The 27,233-nt window shown below is 31.6% G+C and overlaps 1 protein-coding gene across 6 annotated transcripts in view; it reads left to right on the top strand.

Moving 5' to 3' along the window:
* The window catches only part of ELP4 (elongator acetyltransferase complex subunit 4), a 249,766-nt gene that overhangs the window by 105,138 nt on the left and 117,395 nt on the right, over positions 1–27,233 (top strand). For all 6 annotated transcript variants that reach the window (XM_032282329.1, XM_032282333.1, XM_032282331.1 and 3 more), the window contains 2 exons: positions 9,265–9,373; positions 11,631–11,737. In XM_032282329.1, the coding sequence (XP_032138220.1) occupies positions 9,265–9,373; positions 11,631–11,737 (216 nt within the window). The remainder of the gene's footprint in view (positions 1–9,264; positions 9,374–11,630; positions 11,738–27,233) is intronic.

The raw sequence follows: 27,233 nt of genomic DNA, 5'->3' as shown, positions 1-27,233 counted from the left end.
TGGTCAATTAATAGCCTTACTCTATTTTTATCATATACCCACTGTTTTATAATAATTTAATCTGTAGAATTTTTTCTCAGCTATCTCACTGAAGAAAACTATTACCAGCATATTAGGTTATACCAAGGAAAATTCATTTTCTGATAAAAAGCAGGGAGAAAGGACCTTGTTAAAATATGTCTCTTGAAAAATGAATGAGATTTTATTTAGTGTATTATTTTAATTGATGGGTTTTCAAATTAATCTTCTATAACATTAATGTATTAGAGCTTTGAACCCACTCAGGTGAATGATACAGTATGTTTCTATGTAGTGAAATTCAGAACAAACCTTTTCACATCCATAAACTTTTAGTTCATGCTGAGTATTTTAGCAGCTAAACTCTTAAGTCAACCAATGGACCGCTTTAGAACTAACCACTAATATGGGATTATGAAATGTGGACTCCAGTGGCCTTGTGAATTTCTCTCAGTGTGAAATCTTTTATTCTTAAAACAAGAACTAAGAATAATTGCATGGTAAAGAAAAATAGACTTTTGTGAGTTTACAGCCATAAAATTTTGGAAAATACTTTTTATCTAATTGTTGGTACGAGCATAACACTACCTTCAGTCATATTACTTTATTTTAAATTATCTTTTTAAATGCACTTTACTAAGAAAAATATTTAAGGATGAAAATTACAGATTAATTTCTTGATCATGGCTACAGTTACTAAAGGATGAAGCCAAATAGAGTGTCATTTTTTTATGAATTCTTTTCTTAATCAGGATATTCTCAACTGGGAATCTGCCTTTAATGTTTTCAGATCTTCTTAAATACTCTGAAATTGATTATAAGAAATTTACATATTTAAGGGTTTAAAAAGAAGCAGTTTTTAAAATGAACTAAATTATATTATACTTATTTCAGTTGTACATCATATTTGTCAAATTCCAGTAACTTTGTGTCAGTATAGTAAGTTGTAAACAGAATCTGTTTTTCTTTGAAATAACAAATAGTCAAACTGTATTTCAGTCCTTCTAACACAGACTTTGGACTTATAAATTCTTGTACCTCCAGCTTTTTTTCTTCTGTTTCAGACTACACATGCTGATATCTGGTTAATTTTTAAAATCACATCATAGCTTGTATGCATTATACATATATATTTAATTTACTTTTTTGGACAAGGATGATTGAAACTTTTTATACAAATAAACTCCAATACACAGACTTTAAATTATCTGTAAAGTTCTGTCTATATTGAGCAAAGTAGCAGTACATGTATCATTTTGTCTTCCTGGAAATATGCATATTGAATAAGAACAGGATATATTTCAAATTGTCAGTAAGATTCATTTTCATCTTTAAAAGTACAATTTAGAAACCTTTCATTACACCTAATCTAACCAAAGCATATTCAGTAAGCCATTAAAAAAAATTTTTTGTTTCCTCTAAAATAACTTTGTGATGTTCTTGTTCATATTGTTATTTGCTCTGTAGTTACTGTAGTGGTAGTAGTTATTAGCTAAAGGGCTATTTAGGACCAAACTTTTCAAATGTATCAATGATATAAATAGTGAAATGTCTCATCACGGTATGGAGATTGAGTCATCTGTTTGGACATATGGAATCTTTGGCTGCTGGACTGCATCGTCTTTATAATGCCCAGTGTCCAAGGATGGACACAACTGTTCTGGGAGCAGAAGGGGGAGTGGGGGGCCCTGTGTGTTCAAGCTACTTGAATATGGTAGGAGAAAAAAAGGGAAAACGGTCTTTCACATTATTTTTATCATAAACTATCTTGTATATCACTTTTGTGTATAGAAAAACAAGTAAAACTTTAATTTTTTATTTATTTTACAAATAAAATTACTAAACTTCTTCTGTTTAGTATTGTAAGGTATCTGAAAAATACCTGGGAGAAAACATGAGTTTTGAATTATTCCTATTTATATACTTGGATTTATACCTTTCCTTAAAGAAAGATTACTGTCATTAAAAATGAATGATATTTATTTCTTAATGTTGAGACCAAACATGCTTGTAAACAGTTATAATGTAAAGCTGTTTAAGTACCAGGTCAGATATTATGCCCTAACGTTATGTTTTAGCCCTTTGCTATTAATTACATTATCATTGCTATATAAAGAGTTCTTGCTTCTTTAATGATGTTTTTGTACCACATGTAGTTAATCTTTAATGTTGGGAAGGACAGGGGAGAGATTAAATTAGCCTTGTAACCTCTTTTTCTTCCAGGCTGATGATAGAAAATAAAAGCTCTTAGCCACAAAATGTAACACTTAGAATTAATATTTAATTAGACTAGCAAATTGTACACTGTGGCTGAAAGCTTCCAAAGAGTTGTTAGTGCCACAATTGACCTACAGGTTTAATAATAACTCACTTCTAGAAGCAAGTGCCAGTTCAGCATAGTAGAGCCACTGTAAGAAAGTCCTGAGAGATTAAAATCAGCAAACCAAATGGCAGGCAAGGATTCCTGGGATGGAGCCTTCTGGAAAGCTGGGAGCTGGAATAGCTTTTAAGCCAGGATTCAGATGAGAACAGTGGGTGAAAAAGCTGATCCCTCCTGTTCTGGGAGCTTCTGGTTGTAGGCCAAAATCTTAGAACAGATTTTTACTAAATGTTTTTGCTGCAGCTATTAACTTACATTGAAAATCAAATATTGAATAATTTTTCTGTAAAATTTAGCAAATTTTTTGTGTAAACATTAGTTCTTAATTTCTTACATATTAGTACATAATATCTGTAAACTCAGATCATTAGATTATCAGATAGGTTTGGCGCTGTACATCTATGCTGTTTTGCTGTGACATGCTGTTTCCTTGTTCCCTGTATAGTTGATTTATATGGTTCATTTCTATATTATTTCATTACGGGGCATTATGTAGAGCCTGAGAAAGAGATTGTGAAGTCCGTAACCCAAGAATTTTTTTTTCTTCAAGAAAGTATATATATCAACAAACATAATTAAAAGGCATTCTTAATTTTTAAAGGCCTTATATTATAAAAACAATGCTATATTTTTAAAATTTTTCATGTTTATAATACACTTAAATTACAAGATAAATAATTGGACCTCCTGGTGAAACATTGGATCCTTATATGTCTGCCAAATTAATCTCGTGAAAATAAGGTACCATGCGTTTGAAAATGTGCAGACTGAAAGGGGGGCACCTTATATAATTTATTGGTAATATCTTAAATAATTAAAGAAAAGCTAGTCATTTGTTAAAAATTCAAGCAGGTGAGGACCTTGCCAGCAGAGGGAGTAGTCCTGTCTTCCGTCAGTTTCCCATCATTTTCCCACCTGCCTCAGCCTTTTTCCCAGCCAGTCTCCCATCTGGACCTGGCTCTGACAACCTGCTCCTGATGACAGGCTATAATTTTATACTCAATATGGGATTATTCTAAGCTGATTTTAAACTTTAGTATCTTTAACCTGCTACTGCATCACAAACATCAGCTGGATGCTCTGTTTGATATTTGAATATTAACAATTATTTTTCTAGGCAGGGAGTGAGCTTTTGGACATCTGTGAATTGCATTTTAGGGTTCCAGGTATTAAAGTATTAAAAAAAAGATTTCTGATTTAGGAAGTTTTCCATAAAACATTTTTAATCATGAAACACAAATGTTTCTGTTGGTAGATTCCTTAATATGAAACTAGATGTATACTTAAGAAAAATACCTACAATTAATTTTGAATATTATACCATTATTCTGTCCAGCCTGTTCATTTCAGTATTTTCTTCATCCCGTTCTGAGACTTTCAGAATATGTAAGACTTCTGAATGTTTTATAGCATAACCTACTGAAAAAAAAAACTAATATAAATAGATGTTCTACAAAGTATGTGTATTTGAATCTTTGAAGCCAGTTTAAATATAATATAAATAATATTTCTGAAAGTAAAATAATGTATTCTTTTAAAAAAAGGACTCAATTATAAAGAACCAACGTTTTCATACCAAAATTTAGAATATTGAATATTTGATCACATAGAAAACACAAAAAGTTGTGGCTCCGTTTCCTATTCCTAGTAAAATTTGATATTCTAGCAATTTTTTTCACCATTGGGGTTAGATATATTTGCTATTTGCCCCTTTGTGGATATGCTTTGGGATAAAGAACCAAAATATGTTTGTTTTATAATTTTCCTATGTGAATATTAGTATATGATGCTAACCAGAGAATGTGTTACACTTAGAATTTTTTTAATTTACAAAAGTTCTTCTGTTTTCTAAAATTAACTGTGACTTTAAGTTCAGTGTTAAATCTGGAAGTATTTAATCTAATACCTTCATTAGTTTATTACAAATGTTCTAAATTTCATAATTATGAACAGAATTATTTCCCTGCTATCAAATATTTTTAATAAAATAAAAATCTAATCCACAGAAGTAAGTGACAACTCTGAGGAAAGTTGGGCAAGTTTGTAAAAAGTTCAAAACAAAAGTTCAACAACTTTATTATTTCACAGTCATGATTTCTGTAAATGGAGAACTTAATAAGCATAGAAAAATAAATCTCATTAAATATCCCCAGATTTATCCTTCGAGAAAAGTCTTAACTTCTACTGTATTCATGTTCTATAATTATCATTTTTCAGGAAATGTTGTTATAAACTGAGCTGTTGAATATAACATACTTGCTTTTCTTGTGGGGATTCCCCTCCCCGCTCGTTCCCAACACACATCCAGTACATCACGTATTATGGTCAAACATAAAGTAACTTAAATATTTCTTTAAGTCTTTAACATTAACTTAATAGTGCTCTCAGGGTATTATGGTCCCAAATCTTATATTTGTACTCAAATGAGAGCTCTTTCATGTTATCTTTGCTATCTTTCTTAAATAATACAGAGTAACTCAAGAATTTGCTCTTAATTGAGGCATTGCATAAATGCTTTATGTTGATTGGTTTATTCCTTTCAAGCTTCTTGATAAGTTATTGGATAATTACTTCTTAATCCTCTTATTAAAATTTTTTCTGGAAATATATTTTGTATTGGTACAAATTGCATCTTTCATATTATTGAAATAATTAGATCCTCGAAAATAAAGAAATATTGAGGGTTTAAGGTATTGTAATTGTTACTTTGGTAACTCTAAATAGGTATCTGAACTGTTTTTATTTGAAAATTGTGGGAACTTTAAATGGCAGTGGTTGAATTTTTATCTCTTAACAAAATTCATAGTTTTGACTTTAAGAACTTTGAATTGAAAGGGAGCATTAAATCTTCCCTAATTTAAAATCCATTTAACAGATGTGGTGTATCCTAATAAAAAATGTGTTACCATTGTATAATGGCAAACAGGAAACATTCTATGAAACCAAACAGAGAACAGTCAAAACAAATACTCTGAAGGTTTTTTTTTGAAATTAAAATTGAAATACAAAGGTAGAAGACTGGACAATCTGATTTGCTTTCCTTATTTGCAACACCATTTGGCATATTTTAAATTTAAATGATTTATTAAATTACATTGCAACAGAAAATTTTAAGAGCCCTTTATGTAACTTCATACAATGCCATTTGAGATTGCCAGCAAACTCTTAAAACTCCTGGACACTGGCTCTCCTCTCTTCTGGCTTCCCTCCTAGTCATGTCTTGGCTACTATCCAGAGCTGACAACTTTCACCCAGGAGCACAGGGAGATTTGTCTAGGATAAGAAGGATTTTTGAGCCATCCTACATTTTCGTATCCAGATGGGCAAGAAGGAAGGGTGGCAATATCATTGTACATACTTGGGTGTTGTCATTATACCATACATACACCATAAGCATTAATTTACTCAGATTGGTAAATTCTGAATGTCCTTACTGAAATGTTCTGTATTGGAAACTGTATCGTAACAACTTCAAAATTAATGCGAAGATTATGTTCAAATTTAAGTAATTGCTATACAAATACCTCTATTTCTCCATTTCTAGCTGTTAATATATACTGAAGACCAAAGAGGTTTTACGTCTTGGTTAATAACATAAAAACACTTAGAGTCTGTTAAGATGAGAATGTGGATGTTCCAGTTTCAAGGCCTCTGCTCAGATCATTATGCTAAAGCTTTCTGAACACTGCTGGTTATATTATGACAATTTATTATCCGTAGTGTATTCCTGCTAAAGTGAATTGTGATTATTATGCTTTTATGGGTTTTTTAAGCTGTTAATTTTAGATTCTTCTAAGTAAATTCACCTGCTTTTACCTAAAAGACCATTTAATATTAATATTATTATTTGAAAGGCCTTTTGACAAGAATGGTTTTAAGGTAAGATTACATCAATAGACCATATTCCTTATAAAGCTTGGAAATGTACAGAAGTAATCTATAATGATTTTTTTAACTTTTTAAAAAACATGTACATTATAAGCCCAATACAGTTTATGCTCCTACATATAACTAGAAGTTTAAATAAATTTATAATAAAAATAAACATTTTCTCAGTCAAAAACTTAGGTGTTATTCTTATATAATTTCCATTGCTTTTTATTCTATAAATGTTTTTCAGATATCCCCACAACTTTCACAATGCATCTGGTCTGCCACATTATACAAACAATTTTGCAAAATAATTATGCAGAAAGCAGTAAGGTCACTGTGAAATATAACCAATTTTTTGGTAATAGTGTGATTAAAGGTATTCTTGTCCTAATATTTTATAAAAGTTTTTTCAATAGACTTTAGTTTGTAGTTAATAACTATGATGCAAACCTGCGAAACTTAGAAATATAATAAATGAAATACATGAATGAGTTTCTGGAAATTTTAGAAATCAAGCCTGTACATATTTTTTACTTAGAATTCATTAGTTTTCCCCTTTGAGTGGTTAACTGATTTTTTTTTTTAATCTCCCACAAACTACCTTTAAAAAACTTATAAAGCTGATAAACATTATAGGATATTAAATGGTTTATTAGTAAATTTTAAGATTCAGTGAAAGAAGGAAATCTTCTTTGAAATAAGCAAATGTCAGGTTGACCATTTAAATACACAGTACCTTGCTTAAGTACTACTAGAATGGAAATTAATCTCATCTTTAAACCTTACAATTTATATTATTCATATAACTAAGAAAGTCCTAGTTTATATCACTGAAATCTTTAGTAGTTGAGTTCTAACAAAAATTGACTTGTATCATTTTAAATTCAGATATTTAGATACAAAGGCTTAGTCTTTTATTTATAGATAAAAGGAAATCTGACCTTTTTGATTAAGAAATATTGTCAGTAGCCTTTATAAAATGCTTGTTCATCTGAGGGTCCATGACAGGAGTATTCTTCCCAGTTGAGTTTATCCTAAAAATGAAATGATAAGAGCCTGCTGGTTGTTATCCAAGATTCTTCTTAATGGGGGAACCACATGGTTATTCTTCATCTCCCACTTGTTCTCACCCTTTACTACCAACCCAGCCACACCCCACCCCCACCCCAACATTGTTCAGTACTCAGCACAATGAATCATTTTCAAGTTGACTCATTGTGAACTGTATCCCAGCTGTTGGAATGTCTGGCAGACATTTTTGTTTGGGTGAAGAATAACTGGCTGAAACCCAACCTGGATGAGTTTGATATAATGGTCTTTGGCTAAAGAAATATTGAGAGGAACATGTTTATGGCCTCTGAAGCCCCTGTTATTCCTGGAGTAGGACCATCCCCTGTGGCACAGAACTGAAAGTAAGGAATCAATCTGGATTATTTTCTCACCATTGAATGAAAAATTGCCTTTGAAAAAATAGGCATTTCCAAATTACGTTTTTCTATGCTTAGTGTGCCCACGTGATTGAACATATTAAAGACAATTAAGAATAATTATTTTTACTGAATCTTTTTAACAACACTGATCCAAAGGCTGAAACATTCTTTATATAACACACATTCCAACTTATGAAGGAGTTTCAAATACTGCCCTAGGTGTGAGTTAACCAGTCATTTCAACAGAATGTTTGGTGACACAAGGTGCTATGTGTTTCATAATACCAAGTCAGGTAACATTGACCAGCCTCTTTTATTTTTCATTCCTATGCCATCTTTATAAGGGGACTTAAACAAGAATATTAGTAAGCTCAGTCATAATTATGTTTTCAGAAAATGAAAATATTTTACTGTATTTTACATCTTCCTAACGGGATATAGCAGGCTGATAAATTTTCTTGACTGTTTTATATTTCCCATTCTTTTCTTCAAAGATTAATTTTTAACTGGTTGACATTACCATTGTATAAAATGAGAGTTTCAAAATTGCAAAATTTTACAAAACAAAATTTCAGCTTATCTAGATCTGCTAAGCAAAAAATTGTCTAAGACATTGTAGCATATAATCACAGTTTTCTGATCTACTACCCTGTCAGGGGCTAAAAGGAATAGTAGATTTCCAGTAATTAAAGAATTAAAAAAAAAAAAAACCCTACCAAATATTTGATGATTACATATTTATAGCCATGAGATTCTCAGTATTTAGAACTTTTGCTACTTAATAACTGGACATACTATGTATGTAAAAATATTAACCTATTGTTTTGATCTGTGGCACAATGTGACATTTATTAAAATGTATTTAGCAGTATTTCAGTTCAACTCAGATTATGTGGAGAAAGAAAGGATAGGCTACTGGTCTAAATGTTAGTCATCTACCATCTTTTCTTTCCCTTTATTATTATCCCAGCGCCAAATGGCAGCATCTGGAAAGAGAAAACAGAAGACTCCATAGCTAGCCATGTTGCAGTCTCTTACTGGTCCTCTCCATGTTTCTAATATGTCACAGAGGACCTCAGCTGTTATAGGGCTGGGACCTAGTCCCAGCTGACAGACAACAGTGGGACTCTTGCCCTATACTTTATGCTGTATCATCTACTGCTTCTGAATCCTGCTGTCTGACAGATTTTCCAATGGGCAATAGATGAAGTAATTTGAAAAATAATCATGTATGAAAATGAAGGTAGTCCTGTTCCTTAATACAAGTGAAAAATAATCAATTTATGTTCTCTACCAGAACTAATCATTTCATATCTTCTACCAATTTATATTTTCCCTTCAGTTCTTCCAATTAGAATAGCATGACTACATGCGCCAGCATGTTCAATTAAGGGCATATTTTCATCCAGTTTTCAGCCTATAGTAGCTTTAACTTTTAAATTACTTCTCTGTTGATGGTCTATCCCCACCACAGTTTTTCATGAGATGGCATAGTGATATTGTATAGATATTTTATCATTAACATAACATTTAATGTTACTGTTTTGTTTCCATGTTTTGCAGAATAAAGCCGTTATTGCCCACATCACAAACTTGTCAGATATAGTAGTTGGTCTGGAATCATTTATTGGTTCTGAGAGAGAAACTAACCCATTGTATAAGGATTATCATGGTAAGTAGCAACTTCATAAAGAGAAGAGCATGAGCAGGCTGCTTCTAGGTTACCTGGAGGCATCTTGTTCAATCCAAATATCTACTGTCAAATAGTATGGATTTTATTTTATAATACATCTGTTAAATGTTTTCCATTCCTCTCCATCTTCCATGGCAGCTTATTACCAAACTACATTAAGACTATAGACTATGATAACTGAAAGGAGTCAAACCCAAGGACTAAGCATGGCTCAGTCAGATGTATATTTTGTTGTCCTAGTGGCTTAAGGTAGCCATGAAATCAGTCATACTGATTAGCCATGTTTGAAATAAATATATTAATTCTAATAATAACAGCTTTCTACAACAGTTTATACTTAACAAAGTTAGCCATATGATAGGATACTTACTGGATTGTATTTATAGATTCCTAGTCAATTACATTTTCAAAAAGAGAATGTCTTTGGTTATATTTGGACTTTTCTCTCTTTACTCATTTTCTTGATAGTTTAAGTGATGAACAAATTATAAAATATTGCCACTTAGATATAAATACAGGTGGATTCATCAGACTTTTTACTTTTTTTTTTTTTTTTTTTTTTACTTTTAGTAATATTTTAGTCAATTGGTTAATTTGGGGATTCTTTTTAGTAATGAGTCTTACATAGAACTATATGAATAGTAAAAGTGTAGTAGTTAGGTCTTAGTATTACAGGTCTGAACTGAATATAGAATGTAGTGAATAACAGATTTTTACTTATTCTTAATATATATAAATTATTACTACCATTATTATTGAACTACCATACTTCTATGGAAACCTTTAAAGACTGAGTCGCTTATTTGAAGCTTGCTTCCAGATTTTATAAGACAAGTATTAGAAGTTTATGCATTTTGTAAAATTATATTCTTAAAAATATTATTTTGATTAAAATATTTCAAAAGTTCAAAGGCTATGATTCTTTGTGCTAAACTCTATGAATTGATAAATTATTTCCTCAGATTAATGAGTAGTTCTAATGACTAATATACTTTCTATTAATAAGGATGACCTGATGATAAAATTATTAATTGATTCTATAAGGCATTGAATAGCTAAGCAAGCATTTCTAAGGTTAAAATAAGAAACATGCAAATAAAAATATGGTGTGCCTATTTCTAATAAATATATTTTATTAAATAGTATGTATGAGATATTCTTAATTTGTAGCTAAAAGCTATCTCCTTAATGAAACCTTTTACATTTTTTAAGTTAAAAAAATGGTCAGATATTTTAGTGAATTATTTTTGAAGAGGCCATTTCTAAAGCCAAGTACCTTAAAAGGTTTAAGCTAAGACTAATACATACATTATTATGCATTTAAACACACACACAAAACCTTGTACTAGAGAAGCAATACTATAAGATTTATCTCTGTTCAAATCTGTAATTTGCCTTTCCTCCCCATGCTTTGAATCAGTGTCCTTGGGATGGCAATTTTTAAATATGAGCTGAGTCAGGCAGAAAGATGTAGTGAAGAACCTTCCATGTCTTCCTCTGTGGGAAATGACCCCTAGTTTAGTCAGAAACTACATTAGGCTGCACAAAAGCCATCCAGTGCCCTTGTCAGAAAAAATTAGCAAGTGTTTCTGCTGACAAGAGGCCAAAGCTCATGATTTACCTAGCACTGTTGCAAAGCTTATAGCAGCTACATAAAGGTCTAACATGCCATAGAAATGAGTGTCTTGGGATGGCATAGGGCTTAATATTTGGTCTTAGAGTGTACTCTGCAATGTAGTTTTCTTCAGTGGTTTGTTCAATTCATTAATAAGGTACAAAATGAAATACTTTTCATGAGTGCTTCACTGGTTATCAGTAACTCATAAGCCTTGTTTTGCTGCCTGCTTAGTGGTGCATTTAATAAAATAAAGATCACTCAGTGGTGCCGTGGGCAGCATGCAAGGTGATAGCCATATTTGCTTACTGTAAATACAAGAGAAAATCACACACAAACCGGCTGTAGTTTTGACAAGTATTAAGATCCCTCTTTACATCTGTACTTCTGTACCAAAGTGCAATTAGTTTTCCTCGCACAAGGATTTCTGTTTATCTTATTCTGCTTGATTACTTGAGTATAATCACACCATTTGCTTCATTGCTCCTGGTAGTAAGCTCCAGTTTTAAAAGGGGAGGATGCTTGTGTGTAAGTTTACAGGATTCTGCTGTAAGACTCATTAATTTATGCATCTGATGACAACGTTTTAAATTTTTTTTCTCTTAATTTTCTCTCCACAAGGCTTGATTCATATACGGCAGATTCCTCGGCTTAATAACTTGGTTTGTGACGAATCAGATGTCAAAGACTTAGGTTTTAAATTAAAAAGGAAGCTATTCACCATTGAGGTAAGATAATTTTTATGTTTTAGTTTACAGTCTTGAGGTAAACTTATTTTTAACCTATTTTTACTTTATATTATTTTTATCTTATTTTTACTTTAATGAAATTCTTAGGACATGTTTTATGCTAAATATTTTTAAGTTCTTCTGATATAACAGAATAATTTTTTAGACTGTTTTATTTTTACAATACATCAAATATGGCAAAGATAATTTTCTTTTGAATATCTATTAAAAGTAAGGTCTAAACTTACATGATAAATATGATATGCATATTTCGATGGCTTTCAAAAGCATATTTAATTAAATGTTAATGAGCTGTGCTTACTTGTGTGTGGAATGTGAATGCTGCCCACAATTGTCTGTGGCTAAGAGGATTCTTATCTCCATTTTAAAAGCATTTTTCTTTACTATTAGTAAGGAAAAGTATTAGTAAAGGAAAGCAAATTACCTTTCTCTTTCGGAGTGGAACTAAACAAATTATAATTTACACTAGTATCTTTAAGGACATTTTCCAAGACACTGCAACTTTTTTTGTGACCCTCATGTAAGCAATGGTGACAGAAAGTAGTAGGACAAAAGATTTATTTCAACTTAATCTTGCTAAAGAGCAAATGAACAGAGATCTGTTAAGCAATTAGAATTGATGTATTTATTAACGAAGTAAATGCTCAGAGAGAGATGGCTTTTGGGTGATGTGATAGTTATCAGTATAGTCAGTGCAATTTTTTTTTTTAACAAAGACATAAAACAGCCAAGCAGCCTTGACAAACCATTTTGTTTAATCTCTTTTCAAATGAAAAGCTCCTAAGCAGGCCACTTGTCTTAACTGCTTGAAACCATAAAAAGAGAGAATTGCCACCAATAAATTAGCATATTTTTAACTTCATCACCAAATGATGGTCAATGTGGCTTGGCACTGCTTTGGTGTTTGGGACTTCACCCTTAAGTGACCACTTTGGCCCTTTTTTGACCCTCTGCCCTCTTTAAGCTGGCCACTTGATAAGGTAACTTAATGGTGCTCTCTCTTTTTCTCTTTCTCTTCACATTTGCAAGTAGCACTAACCTATAAATCATTGTAAGGGCCCTATCCAGTGACAAATTAATGTGCCCTCCTCCTAATTAATGGTCATCAATGTCCTTAATTATCTAATCCTATTGAGAGCAGTTAATAGTTAATCAGGCAGCCAGTTCTTCAAGCAGGTCATCTCTGCAGGAGTGTTAGAAGTTTCTCATCTGGGGATACTCCCTTCAAAAGCCACTTAAAGCCAAAAGAGTAAGAGTGTAGAAATAGTGATTCTTGAGCTAATTTGCTTTAGTTCTCAAAAGAAACCATTGAAGTGGAACCCACCACTGTAATTGTTCAGACATTGTTTCAGTTTTTCTGACAGAATACTGAGTAATGTACCATAATATTGATTAAAATGTTGAGAAAAATAAAGTTATAGTGTCACAAGGAAAGCATGCTTATCATTTTCTTTTGAGTATATATTTTTAATTGAAGAAGTTTTTTCTCTCCATGTGCCACCTTTTTTCTAAAATTAGTATTCTAACAACCACATCTGAGATATCATTTCTATTACCATACAAACTAAGCAAGATGATTCCCCCATGAAAGTAAACATTGTGCCCAGAGAAGAAAGTAGTACAGTAATGTGAATCACATTTATGATTTCTCTTTCTCTGTCTTTGGGGAAAAGAGAGAAAGAACTTATGTGATGTCAAGTGGGACCTCTCCTTTGAATAACTTTAAATTCTAATGGTAACTATACTTCACCATCACAGCTGAGGAAAGATCTTCCATTAACCACACAGGTTTCTATTCCATTTTCTCTCTTCTTCCCGCTATGCTTAACTAAAAATCATTGTAATTGGTCAACCTGTGGTTTAGAAGAATTGTTTGAAAATAAAACACAAAGAGACTGTTGTTTCTTAAAATTCCATATAATCAAAGTCTGTACCTTTTTGGCTAACAACCTAATCACTAAAGTTTTTTGGGTTTTTTTGTTGTTATTTTAATAGACATATACACATTCTAAATAACTTATTTACTTATGCCATAATATTCAATTTGGTGATTAGAAAAAGCAAAAATTAAGGAATCAAACCAAATAGAAGTGCATATAGGTATGATTAGAATAGAATAAAATCATGTGGTTCACCTAAGAGTAAATGTTTTAAATGTAGTATTGTACATTATACAATGCATATCCAAACAGATAGCAAGTCTTGGTAATATATTAAAGAAACTAGAAACGGGTAGAAATGACCTGAAAGTAACTAGTTTAAGGATTCCTTTATTGAGGGTAAAATCGTCGAGCAAATGATACTGTTTTAATACTCACAACAAATAAATGTTATTTTTAAATGTCCTGATTTTTTAAAAATAAAATGTAAACTTACTAGCCTCTAAAGTCTGAGACTAAAATAGATAGTCTATTGAATCTGCTATTGAATCGGAGTCTTACTTTCAGAAGTGAAAGATAGTTGAATCTGACATTGAATCAGGCATTGAATCTGAGTCTCCCTTTCAGAAGTGAAAGGTAGTTTAGCAGGGAAAACAGAAATAACTTTTCCAATTCCATACAGGCAGATTTGTTACATGTTGGAATTTACTGTCAATCACATGGTCTCAAAAGGAGGCAAGGTTGGAAATAAGGGCGAAAGAAGCAGGCACACTCTCATCTCTATTTTTAGGGCACGTTTTATTTGTTAAGTCATTGCCCTTTACATATATGAAAACTGATTATCTTTTTACTAGCAGATACCAAGGACCTCTAACAGGTAGAGCAACTTTAACTTGTAGGCTCTAATTTCTTTGAGTGATTTGGAGAAAGCAAAGGAATGTTTCTTTCTTCTCAGGGTATATGTTGGTATTGTCCAGATTTAAGTGAAAATATTTCTCTAATCACAAAAATTTTTGCTGATACCTATAACTACAAAGCTGTATGAATTAGCCCCTCTACAAATAAACTATAGCAGAATCATATCTATACTAACTGCACCAAAATCCTGACATGCATTCTAGATAAGTAAAAGTTTAAACTATGATTTCAGGTTAAAAGAAATAGCTTTCCAATACTTAGAAAATTCACCAATTTTCTAAGAATTGACTCTTATAAGCTATACATAGTAACAGTCTGGCATACTTAGTTAACCATTAAAAACTACTTATTCCTTGATCTTAACCAGATCAAATTTACCTAACCTTGCCTAACCTCCATTTAATCATAGCAAACATTTTTTTGAGCATTTGTTATGTGGCAAGTACTATACTAGCTTATATTTTTATATAGTGATTAAATATTTTAAACAGAAGCTTTACTAAGATATCATAATAGATTCAATACATAGAAACGATGTGCTTTCCATCTTTATATCTATCCCAGAATCAAAAACAAGGTCATTTACTTAAAAGGTATAAAATCTTTGCTGAAATGTAGGTAATATAGATAAATTATGAATGGAGTTTTTAAAATAGTGCAAATAATAGAGCTATAAATATGATATAAGCTCCACTAGTCAAGTGACCCATACACACTGTCTTCTTAGTTACATGTAAGGTAACTTGAGTATATAGCTTCACTTCCAACCTAAAATAACTGGTTAAAATTGCGTTTCTTAGCTTCTGTAATTTTTGCTTTTTTTAATATCAGGTTATCGTTAACCAATTTTTTTCTTTAGTAATTATGATGTAAGTATAGTACATAACAAGTAAGATTTGGCAGAATTTGAAATGTGGCTACATATTTAACGACATCATAGATGCCACATTTCATTTCCGTTGATAATATTTTGATATTTTGATTTTGTATTTTCAGCTTGATCATATTGTAGCACATTCTAGTAATAAAATTTTCTAATATAAATGATCAGAATTTATTATTACATTAGTTGCACTATCCATTAACGTTTTCACAAAGAGAGTTTCCACTTTGGTAATGGGACAGTTTTCCAGCTCAAAGATTCAGTATTTCTAAGTTCAAGACAGAGAATACAATAACTCGGTTACACTGAAATATACAAAAGACTTACACTATTTACTACAGATTTTCAATATAAAGATTAACAGTACTGATGTAGGCTATAATTGATCAAAAAAGTAGTAATTATCATAAGTAGTGTCCCTATGTGGGTCTCATAAACTAAATGAATATTGAAAGTGGAGAGTGTCAAAGTAAATCATGTTTACTCAAGGCTGTCTTATCATACTTGTCTCTAATTCAGAATAGAACCTCAGTATTTCTCCAGTCACCAAGAACTTTTTCTCACAAAAGAATTGACCAACCAGTTTTTATTAAGTTGCTATTATGTTTTATGTATTTATGTAATAGATTTATTCTCAAGTATTATGACTAGAATAGTAGGTCCCATCGATATAAATTAGATTTATAATTATATTGCCATATAACTTGGTACTATTTAGTAGGATTATTCAGTAGGATTATTATTTACATATTGGAAAAGCATAAACTCTTATAAACTACCAGGGTGCTGGTGGCTATGATAATGTGAAATAATTTGGAGTGTTTCATGATATCTTTGGGCCTGGGTTTACTTTCTTTCCTATGCTTATTTTCAGCAGCCTTTCTGGTTTTTAAATGAGAAGTAGAATGATGAATATGTTTACTCTATCTAGAGATGGAGGGAGGGATGGTTAACTTGGTTGTCAACTCACAATTATGTTACTAAAATAAAATAATGGAAATATAAATGTCTGTTTGGGAGCCTTTTTAAGTGTAGCATCATGGGCCATAGTCCGGTATACTACAAATGTTGTTTGCTATTTCAACTAGCTTTTATTCCTAGATACACTGCAGCTAACAGAAAGAAAAAAAAAAAAAATCAAAGTTGCACATAGGCATCTATTCATTTAGATTAAATCACTTGTCAAAAATTAACATTTTTTAATAATGGAAATGTGTTTTTTACATGTATACATTTTGATACATTCGTTATGTTATCATTCTAATATTTATGCTTTCATTCCCAAGTGATATCGGCATATAATAGCATTACGTATGTTTCACAGAATCTCCAGAAGTTGCTTTAATACTTGCTACACTTTATATATTTCACATGCCGTAGTTAACCTATCGAAAGTACATACCACCTTAAGGAGAACACAGTTTTGAGAATCTGTCTAATCCTATTTCTTTCTACTTTGGAATCTTAATTAGAAGAGATAAGAAAAAAAAAACCATCATTTAACTAAATTATTGTCTTGAATCTGTAGCAAAAGGTATAATCCGCAATTGGGCCAATTAGTGAACCCCATAGTTAGCTATGCTGCAGCAAACAATTTGATTAGATCTGACACCATCCTAGTTCCCACTGTTGTTTTGCCAGGTATGATGGTCAGACTTCAAAGAGCTTGAGGCATCAGCAGGGCAAGGTTTGGAGGCCGGCTTAGGTCCGGTTGTTAATCTCTCTGCTAAAACCACAGCAGCTCTCACACAAAACAAGCTTACACGACACAATCATGCGGTATTAAAGTTAGGGTTGAGTCATGCCAATTTGCCTTTGATTTTTTGATGATTGACCAAAGATGGCTACATGACTAGACACATGCTAAAAGTATACTGATTAGGTAAGTTCCCAAAATATTTGAAGTATTTTTTAACTTCCTATATAAATGTTGTGAAAGCTTATTCCCTTTGATCAAACCTTCCAAAGTAATAGTACTGTACTGGGGAAAAATGAGCATTTCTTACTGGCAGCCTGAATATCAAACTTTTCACTTACCACTTCATATAAATTTGTCTTTACATTAATAATTCCTTAAGGAGAATATATAAGGAAATTGTTTCTAAGTGGTAAGCTTTTGAAAAATCTATTAAGCACTTTGAAAGAAAAAACATTTTTCCCTGAGTCATTTATGTTCACTGACAATTTTTCTGAAATTTCTTTATAATTGTTTTCCACTTAAATGTTGAGTAAAGTGCCCCCTTCCAGGATGTGGTTGCATAAGTGTTCTTTTCTCTGCATTCTGATTTGTTGAAATATTGCAGTAATAGTGACATGTTTCCATTCTGAGAAAAGCCTAAGGCTGCTGTAGTATTATTCCGAATGATTGAAACTGCCATCTTGCTGACTTTCCCTTAGGCAGTGTAAGGCCTGTTTGCTTTTGTGTTCATTTCACATGCTTCCTGTTAGTTTGGCTGGCAGAACATCATTGCTTCATATGGCAAGGAAGAGTAAATTCATATTTGGCCATTATATGTCTTAAAGTTTCTATATGGTCATCAACACATAGGATATGAAACTTATAATTAGTTGTATCAAATGAATCATCTTTCTTTGAGAAATATTATTAAAATATGACACCTTGACCATGATTTTTATATAAAAATCTTCATTTTATACATTGAATTTAGGATCTAATATTTTGCATTGCACTATTTATTATATTTACTCATAACTATGTTACTCAGGAAATTTAAGGAAAGTATATATTTGAATAATGAGATGGTTACACGAAGCAAAGTCAAATATTTAGAATCTTGCTAACAGCCTCTCATAAAGATACTGTGGTTACCTGTAGTGCAGTTATCTCAATCGTTAGACCAGGAGGATACAGACTCAGCATTGTCTAATTATGTAAAGGGAAAAAGATCTCTTCTCCTTCTTCCTAACTTTTGCAGACATAAACATTTATATATATGTTTTCTGGTTTGCCTCCAGGAAAATCATATTGCAATACTTCAAAGATTTTTTTCAAACCTTTGTAGAATTACTGTAGCAGAATTTGTCCAGTTTACATGATACTCTCTGAAACACTTCCTTTCATAGTGTGTCATTTATGGTGTCTAAGGAAGGTAGAAAAAAAGAAAACAGAAAATGATAACAAATCACAGCTATTTCATTTCCTCACCAAAATGTGTTTTTTAAGTTCCTAGAAAGTAAGAAGATATATCTTACTAATATATCCTCCAAGGTGCCTGTAATACTAATGCTTGGTAAATATGGTATCCTTGAGCTTGTGATATAGGTAGTTTTGGGGATACTTTTGTATCCACAACATTTCAAATTTAATCCTGCCTCAGTGCCTTTGCACAGCAAATGTTCAGAATCCTCATTCCTCTGATCTTTCCAAGGCCTTTTCGTGGCACTTGGATTCTGAATTAACTCTCCCAAACTCCTCCTTAGAGAAGTCTGACTGGCCTGTCCGAAGTGTTCACTAAGTTACTCACCCTCATGTACTGTTTGAATTCTCAGTGTAATGTATTTTATAATTGTTCCTCAGTTTGTTTATTTTCCCAACCTCACCACTAAAATGTAAGCTCCACAAGAGTAAGGATATAGTATGTCTTATTTGCAGCTAAATCCTGAGTATGTGTAACAAGTGCTCCATAAGTATTTGTTAAATTGTTAAACTACTGTTTTTAAAGTAACTCATGTCTACTGTAATTTTCTTTAAAAACATATATTTGGTTTCTAATTTGTTCTAGGTATTGCATTGGGTGCTTTCACATGCATTATTATATTTGATTTTAATCCTCACAGGAACCCTTGCGTACATACTATTACACATATTTTAATAAAAAGAAATATATAGGAATTATATAACCTTCCTTCCCAAAATCATACATGTGTGTTTAGAGCCAGGATTAAATTCAGTTCTTCTGATGCCGTATGCAGGATAATACTGGAAAGCTACATGTTCAGAAACTCTGTTCATTATTAATTTTAAAAAGTAAGTTTTATTACATATTTAACAGAGGGTTAGGGCTACTGCAAGTGCTTAAAGGCATTATTTCATAGACCTTACAATTACCCCTATAACATTATTATCTTCATTTTACAAATGAGGAAGCTTACAGTTCGGAGAGATCAAGCAACTTATCCAGAGTCACAGAACTGATAACTGGCAGAAATAACACTTAAATTATTCTAAAGCCTGTGCTCTTAACCACCAACTGTCTGCCATGCCCTAAGCTGTAGTGGTATCTTCTCTTCATTACATAAGCCAGAAAGCCTCTGTCCTGAAGGATTCTTCAATAAGAAATGATTTTTTTAAGTCTCAAAAAATGTGTTAATGTGATATATATATACATACATTCATATATATTCATATATATACACATACATTCATATTAAAAATTCTTCTGTTCCCTAGCATGCATTTCTACTTTTTATAAAATACATTATAAAATTGTGATTGGATTAATCACAGCTTCTCCCTTATATAACATTGTTATTATGTGTATTTATATATATGTGTGTGTGAATACATTAGGGTGATGATATTCTTCCAGTTTTTACCTTACTTCTAGTAATATGGTAGGTTTTTTATTACGGGAAAATTAATTTGCGAAAAAAAGGAGCTATTCTCTAAAATACTATTTACTTTTATAGGTTTTCTAAATCCGAAAGAAAGTGGGAATATATTGTATACAAAGAAATGTAGTTTTCCTTATCAACTATTTTGATATAGTCTAAAAGTCTACCAAATCTAATTACAATATATTATCATTGGACTCACTTACGTTCTATATTCCACTACTTTCACAAATATTAATTTGCTTATAGCTAATCAATCTGTTTTTATATTTTATATTTTTCTAAGTTATTTTACATTTGTTATCTTTGGAGCATCAAAAATTATCCTGTGAGATAATCAAGGTATATACAGCATATAACTTAATAAGGGTCTACTGAATTCATTTTTCAGATTTCTAATTTTTGCCCGTTTTATCATAACTGGTCTAATGCAAGTTTGATTCTTTCATATTACGACCTACTTTTCTCTTTTGCAAAAAGCTTGATTTGTTGGAAGTTCTTTAAATGCCATCTTTAAGCAAAATTAAGCAATAAATATTATGATTGTAAAATATTTTCTTTTTGTTGATGAATATTAAAAGCTTTCTGCATTTTAGTAATATGAAGAAATTGTGTTCCTCATTAAGAAAATATGATGTTAAATACAAACTATTAGTTTTTAAAAGGTAGAATTGGGTACCATAATAAATAATTAAGAGAAAGTAGAATGTAATGGGAATGTCTTTAACCCAAAAACTGGTAAAGCAGTTCTCTTATTTAGGTAGAAATAAAAAATTTGGCAAATTTATTACTGTCATAACTCTTAAGTCACAGTGGACATTTTATAGAGTAGCCAGTTTAGGTTATTTGTATCTGGTATAGTGATAGTCACTGAACTGTTTTGTCAGGTGCTGTCAAGTCAACCCACCATTGTTGTAGAGAATCAAACTAAATCATTTTGGCATGAGCCTTCCAGAAATCAGATACCCAAGATGAAGGGTTTAATGAAATTGAGTATTTGGTTTCAATTTTTTGTCAGACTGTCAAATATATATTGCACTCATTCAAAAATTTCTGAGTAAATCAGTTGAAATACCTGACCCTATGCTTTATTGAAAAATTGTTTCAAATATTATTGCCCAATATAAACGATATTTGGCATGTGTGTGGGTTTTTTTTAAGGTATAGGATTCTTCATTGAACATTTCAAATAATAAAACTTCAAGGTATATATAGTCATTTCATAGAAAGGAAGAAATATCTTTTACTACAATTAAAGTTTTCTGTTATAGGTCCAGTGTAGTGGTTCACACCTCTAATCCCAGCACTTCAGAAGGCTGAGGCAGGTGGGTCACTTGACCAGGCCCAGCCTGGCCAACCAAAATAGTGAAACCTCATCTATACTAAAAATGTAAAAATAAGCTGAGTGTGGTGGCAGTCACCTGTAATCCAAGCTACTTGGGAGGCTGAGGCAGAAAAGTCGCTTAAACACAGGAGGCGGAGGTTGCAGTGAGCCAAGATCCTGCCACTGCACTCCAACCTGGCCAAGACTCCGTCTCCAAAAAAAAAAAAAAAAAAGTTTTCCATTATAAAATGAAGCTAATATCAATTTTGATTGATCTTTGTTTCCAAATTTCTTGTCTTTAATGAAATGTTTGTTTTCCAAATATTTAATTATATGAATGAAAAAAGCTTATTTTTCTGATCAATAGTTATTGAAAAGGCATTATTATAGTGTAGACTTAAATGCCTCAAACTGTTCGCTTACATATTTTGATACAGGGGTTTTTTTTGTTGTTGATATTTCTGACTAATACATAAGAAATATTTAACCAACTTGTACTGTAGCTATGATGTAGCACTGAAAAAGAGTGTAGCAAAAAGGTTCTTGGTGCAATTAAAGGTCTCTTGTCCATATTTGCAATAGGCTACTCATTTACAAGATCTTTGTGAAGGGTCAGTGCTATAGCATGAAATGGATTGCCCTTGTTGATCCTGTAAATAAATGGGTTAACTTGTATTAAGTAGGCAAAGGAAAAGGGTAACACAAACTAGCTTATTAATATTTTTGTAAACAAATTGATAAAATGTTGACCAAAACCAAATGCAATAGGACTATATCCTTAACATAAATAATAATAGAAAATTGTTAAAATACATAATGACAGCTTTTTTTTTTTTTTTTTTGGTGACAGAGTCTTGTTCTGTCGCCCAGGCTGGAGTGCAGTGACACAATCTCGGCTCACTGCAACCTCCGCCTCCCGGGTTCAAGTGATTCTCTTGCCTCAGCCTCCCAAGTAGCTGGGATTGCAGGCACCTGCCACCACGCCCAGCTAATTTTTGTATTTTTAGTAGAGATGGGGTTTCACCATGTTGGCCAGGATGGTCTCAATCTCTTGACCTCATGATCCACCCACCTCGGCCTCCCAAAGTGCTGGGATTACAGGTGTAAGCCACAGCGCCCAGCTCATAATTACAGCTTTTAAGGGAAAATTGCTTATACATAAATATGTACACATATGTACTTTTTTTTTAACATATGAATCATATTCAAGTATAGCAAAACACAACACAGTGATAGTATTCAACTCTCCTTTGCCCTAAAACTAGCATGTTTCAAAATAGTTGAGATTTATGCAGCCTATCTTTTCTGTATTGAGGATGAAAATTTGTCATGCATAGGTATGAAAAAGGAATCCAGCTAGATAGTGATTTCATTATATTTTAGAGTCTTTTCAATAGTCTTAGAAAAAAATGGTGGTCCAGATAAAGTATTAGTAATGATTTATTCTGAATGAATTAGTAATGACCTGTACTAAGTAAAAAGAAAATATCTTCTTTTAACAATTTTAATACACTTAGATTTTACATGTTATATATGTATATTGTGAGATACAAGTCATTTTTAAATCTCAAATAAATTTTAAAAATATAATGAGCCGGGCGCGGTGGCTCACACCTGTAATCCCAGCACTTTGGGAGGCCAAGACGGGTGGATCACCTGAGGTCAGGAGATCAAGCCCAGCCTGGTCAAAAAGGTGAAACCCCGTCTCTCCTAAAAATACAAAACAATTAGCTGGGCGTGGTGGCGCGTACCTGTAGTCCCAGCTACTCAGGAGGCTGAGGCAGGAGAATTGCTTGAACCCGGGAGGCGGAGGTTGCAGTGAGCCGAGGTCACGCCACTGCACCCCAGTCTGGTGCCTGGTGACAGAGTGAGACTCTGTCTCAAAAAAGAAAAAAAAAAGAAAATTTTATATATATATATATAAAATGAAATATATTTGTTTAACACTTTCTAGATTCTTCCCTCTATAGTTGCATATTCAGACTCAGGAACCACACATACACACACACACACACACACGCGCGCGCGCGCGCGCGCGCGCGCACACCCCTGTAATTTTTTTAATCGCTATGTACTATCAAGGAAATGAAATTTCTAGTCAATGCCAAACAATACATTCTAGGATTAACAAAAGTAATTTAACAGTGGGTTTGAATTAATCATCAAATAAATAATGATAAATCAACCTTTAAAAACCTGTAGAACTGATTGGTCTGTAAAAATACTAAAGCCAAAAGCCAATCATGAAGTACGTAGCCAAGAAGGGCACTATTTCAAGCAATCTTCTCTACTTGTTATTTACCTCTTGAATATCTGTTCTGTATTGTTTTGTTTGTATTGTTTTGTCATACTCTAGCACAGTGAAAACAGCATGCATTTCTTTTGTAAAATATCAAACTTTGGGAAAATGTTGTTCTTTTAGGAGCATAGGTGTTCATTATTGTATCTCCCTTTCCTAGTTCATTGCCTAATCATGTAGGTGCTCATGAAATATTGCATGAATGGATAAATAAATGAACGTCCTCTTGATGTTGCTCAAAATATATGAGAGGGTGTGACCATTACAAAACTCATTTCAGATTATATGGAATAGTTTGATAGTATGAATACAGTTTTCTGTAGATGCTTAATATACTTCTAAGGTTTTAAATAAGTAAAATAACCTATAAAAAAATCAGCTAATAATATAATGAGCTGTTATTATTGAAAACAGTTCATGAGACTTATGAGTTACAGATGAAATAATTATGTAACATGGAATTTTAATATATTTTGGATATTCTACAATTTTATTTAAATACACATTAGCAGTAAAGTAACTGATATCACTTCCGTAACAGAATCTAGGACTGATCCTTACTGAAGAATCATCCCAGTGACCTCTTTATTATACACTTGAAGCTGCCAAATTTCAATCTAGTTCTTTAGTTTGGCTTCTTCAGACTTTTCTCCTGAGAAACCATTCTGATCAAAATAGAAATTTAAATTAAGGACAATTGTATTTAGGAGAAAAGCTTTACAGCGTATGATTTATAATTGAATGCATTTCATTAAAATATGTTATTGACTTAATGTGTAATTCAGTCTCAAACTGAAAAAAGTACATATAAAGATATATTGGAAATGTGATCTATTCTTCATACTACTATAAACATGAGCAATTTCTTTAGCATTCAGTTATTGTAACATTCCAATCATTTTATTGGAAAGGTTCTTAAGCTTTTGTCCACATAAAAATGGGTATGTAAAGGGCAATATTAAAGCAACTATGCCCTCTTGCAGTAGAACACGAGGTTAGCAAACTATGGCCCATGGGCCAAATCCAGCTCCATGTTTTTTTTGTTTTTTTTTTAATAAACTTTATTATAACAGCCATTGCTATCATTTTGTCTATGGCTGTTTTCACAATGCATCACTAAGTTGAGCTCTTACAGCCTGCAAAGCCAAAAATATTTTCTGTCTCATCATTTACAAAGAAAATTTTCCATTAAAGAACCCTACTTTAAAGAGCTGCATACTTTAAAGAAAATTTACTGAGAGAATTGTCAATTTGTTGATAGGATTTGTACTCTTAAAATTAAGCTTTATTTGAAAAACAACAAATACACACAATCATTTGCTATGTAATTTGCACTTGTAGAATTTATGCAATGTCTTTGAGAAAATACCTAGATTTTTCAAACATTCTGCATTAATATCTCTCTGAGAAAATACCTAGATTTCATAGAAGGTTGAAATTGGAAGGGAGCTTAAAGTGCTTCAAAGCCAGCTTTTCATTGTGTGCACATATTTTCACATCCAGCCTCTCTGTGATCATGTGGAACTCACTTTCTTAGAGACACCCCATTTCAGTCTCTACCAGATTCTTTCAAATGCTAAAGAAACCTCTTAACCATTAGTATGAATTCAGCTTTCTGAAGCCACACGTAAATTGCTATTTTCTGTATAATGTTACTGGATTGATAATAAATACCTAATATATAAGAAACAGTTGTAATGTATACATATATATTAGTTTTCCTTAGATTTATATTTTTTATAAGACATTATAAATTTCATGAACCATTTTATGGTGTTTATTGTACATTTAACTTAGAACCTTAAGCACAGTATCCTTTAAATAAACCTTTTTAAAAATAAAGCATTAATTAGAAATGTTAAAAGTTTTGAATTCTGAAATTAAAATGCTTTATGAATTGTAGCTTCATACAATTTAAATATTAAAATTCAGTGTTTTTGTTTGTAGCATGTTTGAATATACAGATGATTTCAGGTGATTAAAAGTTATAAAATCCACTTTAAATGTGATATTGTTGAATTTTTTGTTATAATCTACTTAAGATTATTTTACTATACAGTAAATCAAAATGTAACATTAAACTTTTGATAAGTGAATATCTAGTGGCATAAATATACATTTCTATATTGGGCATAAGGATATATTGATTTTATTAGCAGAAGTATACACAAAAAGTTCAGCTCTTCATTAGCCACACTATTCAGTGTCTATAATTGATAGTCAAAACAGTAAGTTTAAGTGAGTGCTATGAAGTCTTGCTTATTTTTGTTATTTTTTTTAATGTTGGAATTTCTTAGACAAGTAAACAAGACCTTACTGAAGTTTAAAATGTGAATATATTATTAAAAGTAATGTTGGTCCTGGTAAGATTATTTTAAAGCTATAGGATGCTATAGTTGGAATATTTTGGCATTTTGTTAAGAAATTTAAACAGGAGGACATTTTTACTTATAATTGCTTTAAGTTTATGTAAGTTATTATATTTTAAAATAATTGTATAAACATGAGTGTCCTTGCCATTTGAAAATTATTTTAAAATTATGTAAAACTAAACTTCTTTTCAAAGGTGTTTTTAATGTAGAATAGAATAGAAGATTGCATGAAATCACACAAAAAGAACTCAACGTAGTGTTTTCAGCCTAATAAAAATGTTGTAAAAATACTTGTAAGCTTGAAAATCACACTAGCTATTCTTGTTTCAAATTCTGTTTAATATATTGTTCTGTATGATTTTATAATAAACAGATTACTCCTTGAACAGGAATTAAGAATAAAGCTGCCAGGAAGGGGTTTTGTTGTCAGAGTAGTTCCCGCCTCATGTTTTGTAAGAGATTTCATGGTCCCATTGTAAAGAGTAGATGATTTAAAACGTGTTCCCAAGATAAACTTTCCCATTGTCATTAATGAGGATGGATAATACTGAGTGACAAGTGCATTAGGAATGACACAGAAAGAGCTGTTAGATTTGTCAGAGCGTATCACTTCAGGCATTGACACTTGAGGACATTCTTTTTGTGGATGTTTGGTTGGGGGGAGTCTGGTTTAAAGATACCAAAGTTTGTGTTTGCCAATAGAATAATGTATTTTACAATTTATAAATATATATTTTTCAATGTTTAGAAAATATTTGGAAAGTTATTTAGATTAGGTTCTTCCACATTTTAAGTTCATGCTTTTATTATATCCTGATTTCTTCCTGAGAAAGTCATCAAACTGTAAGACCATTTGAATATTAAAATAGTACCATAAAACTAAGTTGTTCTTTTAAAAAGTCTTATTTCTGGAAATATCTAGCTGAAGGAAGGATACTAAACATTATATAAATTTTTAAAAAATATTTTGCTATCTTACTCCTGTATCTAAAAGGGTTCTCCTTACTCTGCATAACCTTGAGAATAAAGGTTTTGAAATAAGGAAATATATTAGTTTATATTGTCTGTCTGAAAATACATTAAGAAACATGTTTTAAATATTAATCAATGAACAATTAATAATGTATGACTGTTCTGGTATTTAAAGTATTTCCAAACTGTAGTATGCATCTCAATTTCGATTTTGAACATGCAGTTGGTCACTTTTTCGCCTTGATTCATCTT

The sequence above is a fragment of the Sapajus apella genome, unplaced genomic scaffold (assembly GCF_009761245.1).
Source record: "Sapajus apella isolate SASKATOON/1434 unplaced genomic scaffold, GSC_monkey_1.0 scaffold14, whole genome shotgun sequence".
NCBI lineage: Eukaryota > Metazoa > Chordata > Mammalia > Primates > Cebidae > Sapajus > Sapajus apella.
The sequence above is the reverse complement of the archived record's forward strand: the minus strand, read 5'-3'. Positions and strand labels throughout refer to the sequence as shown.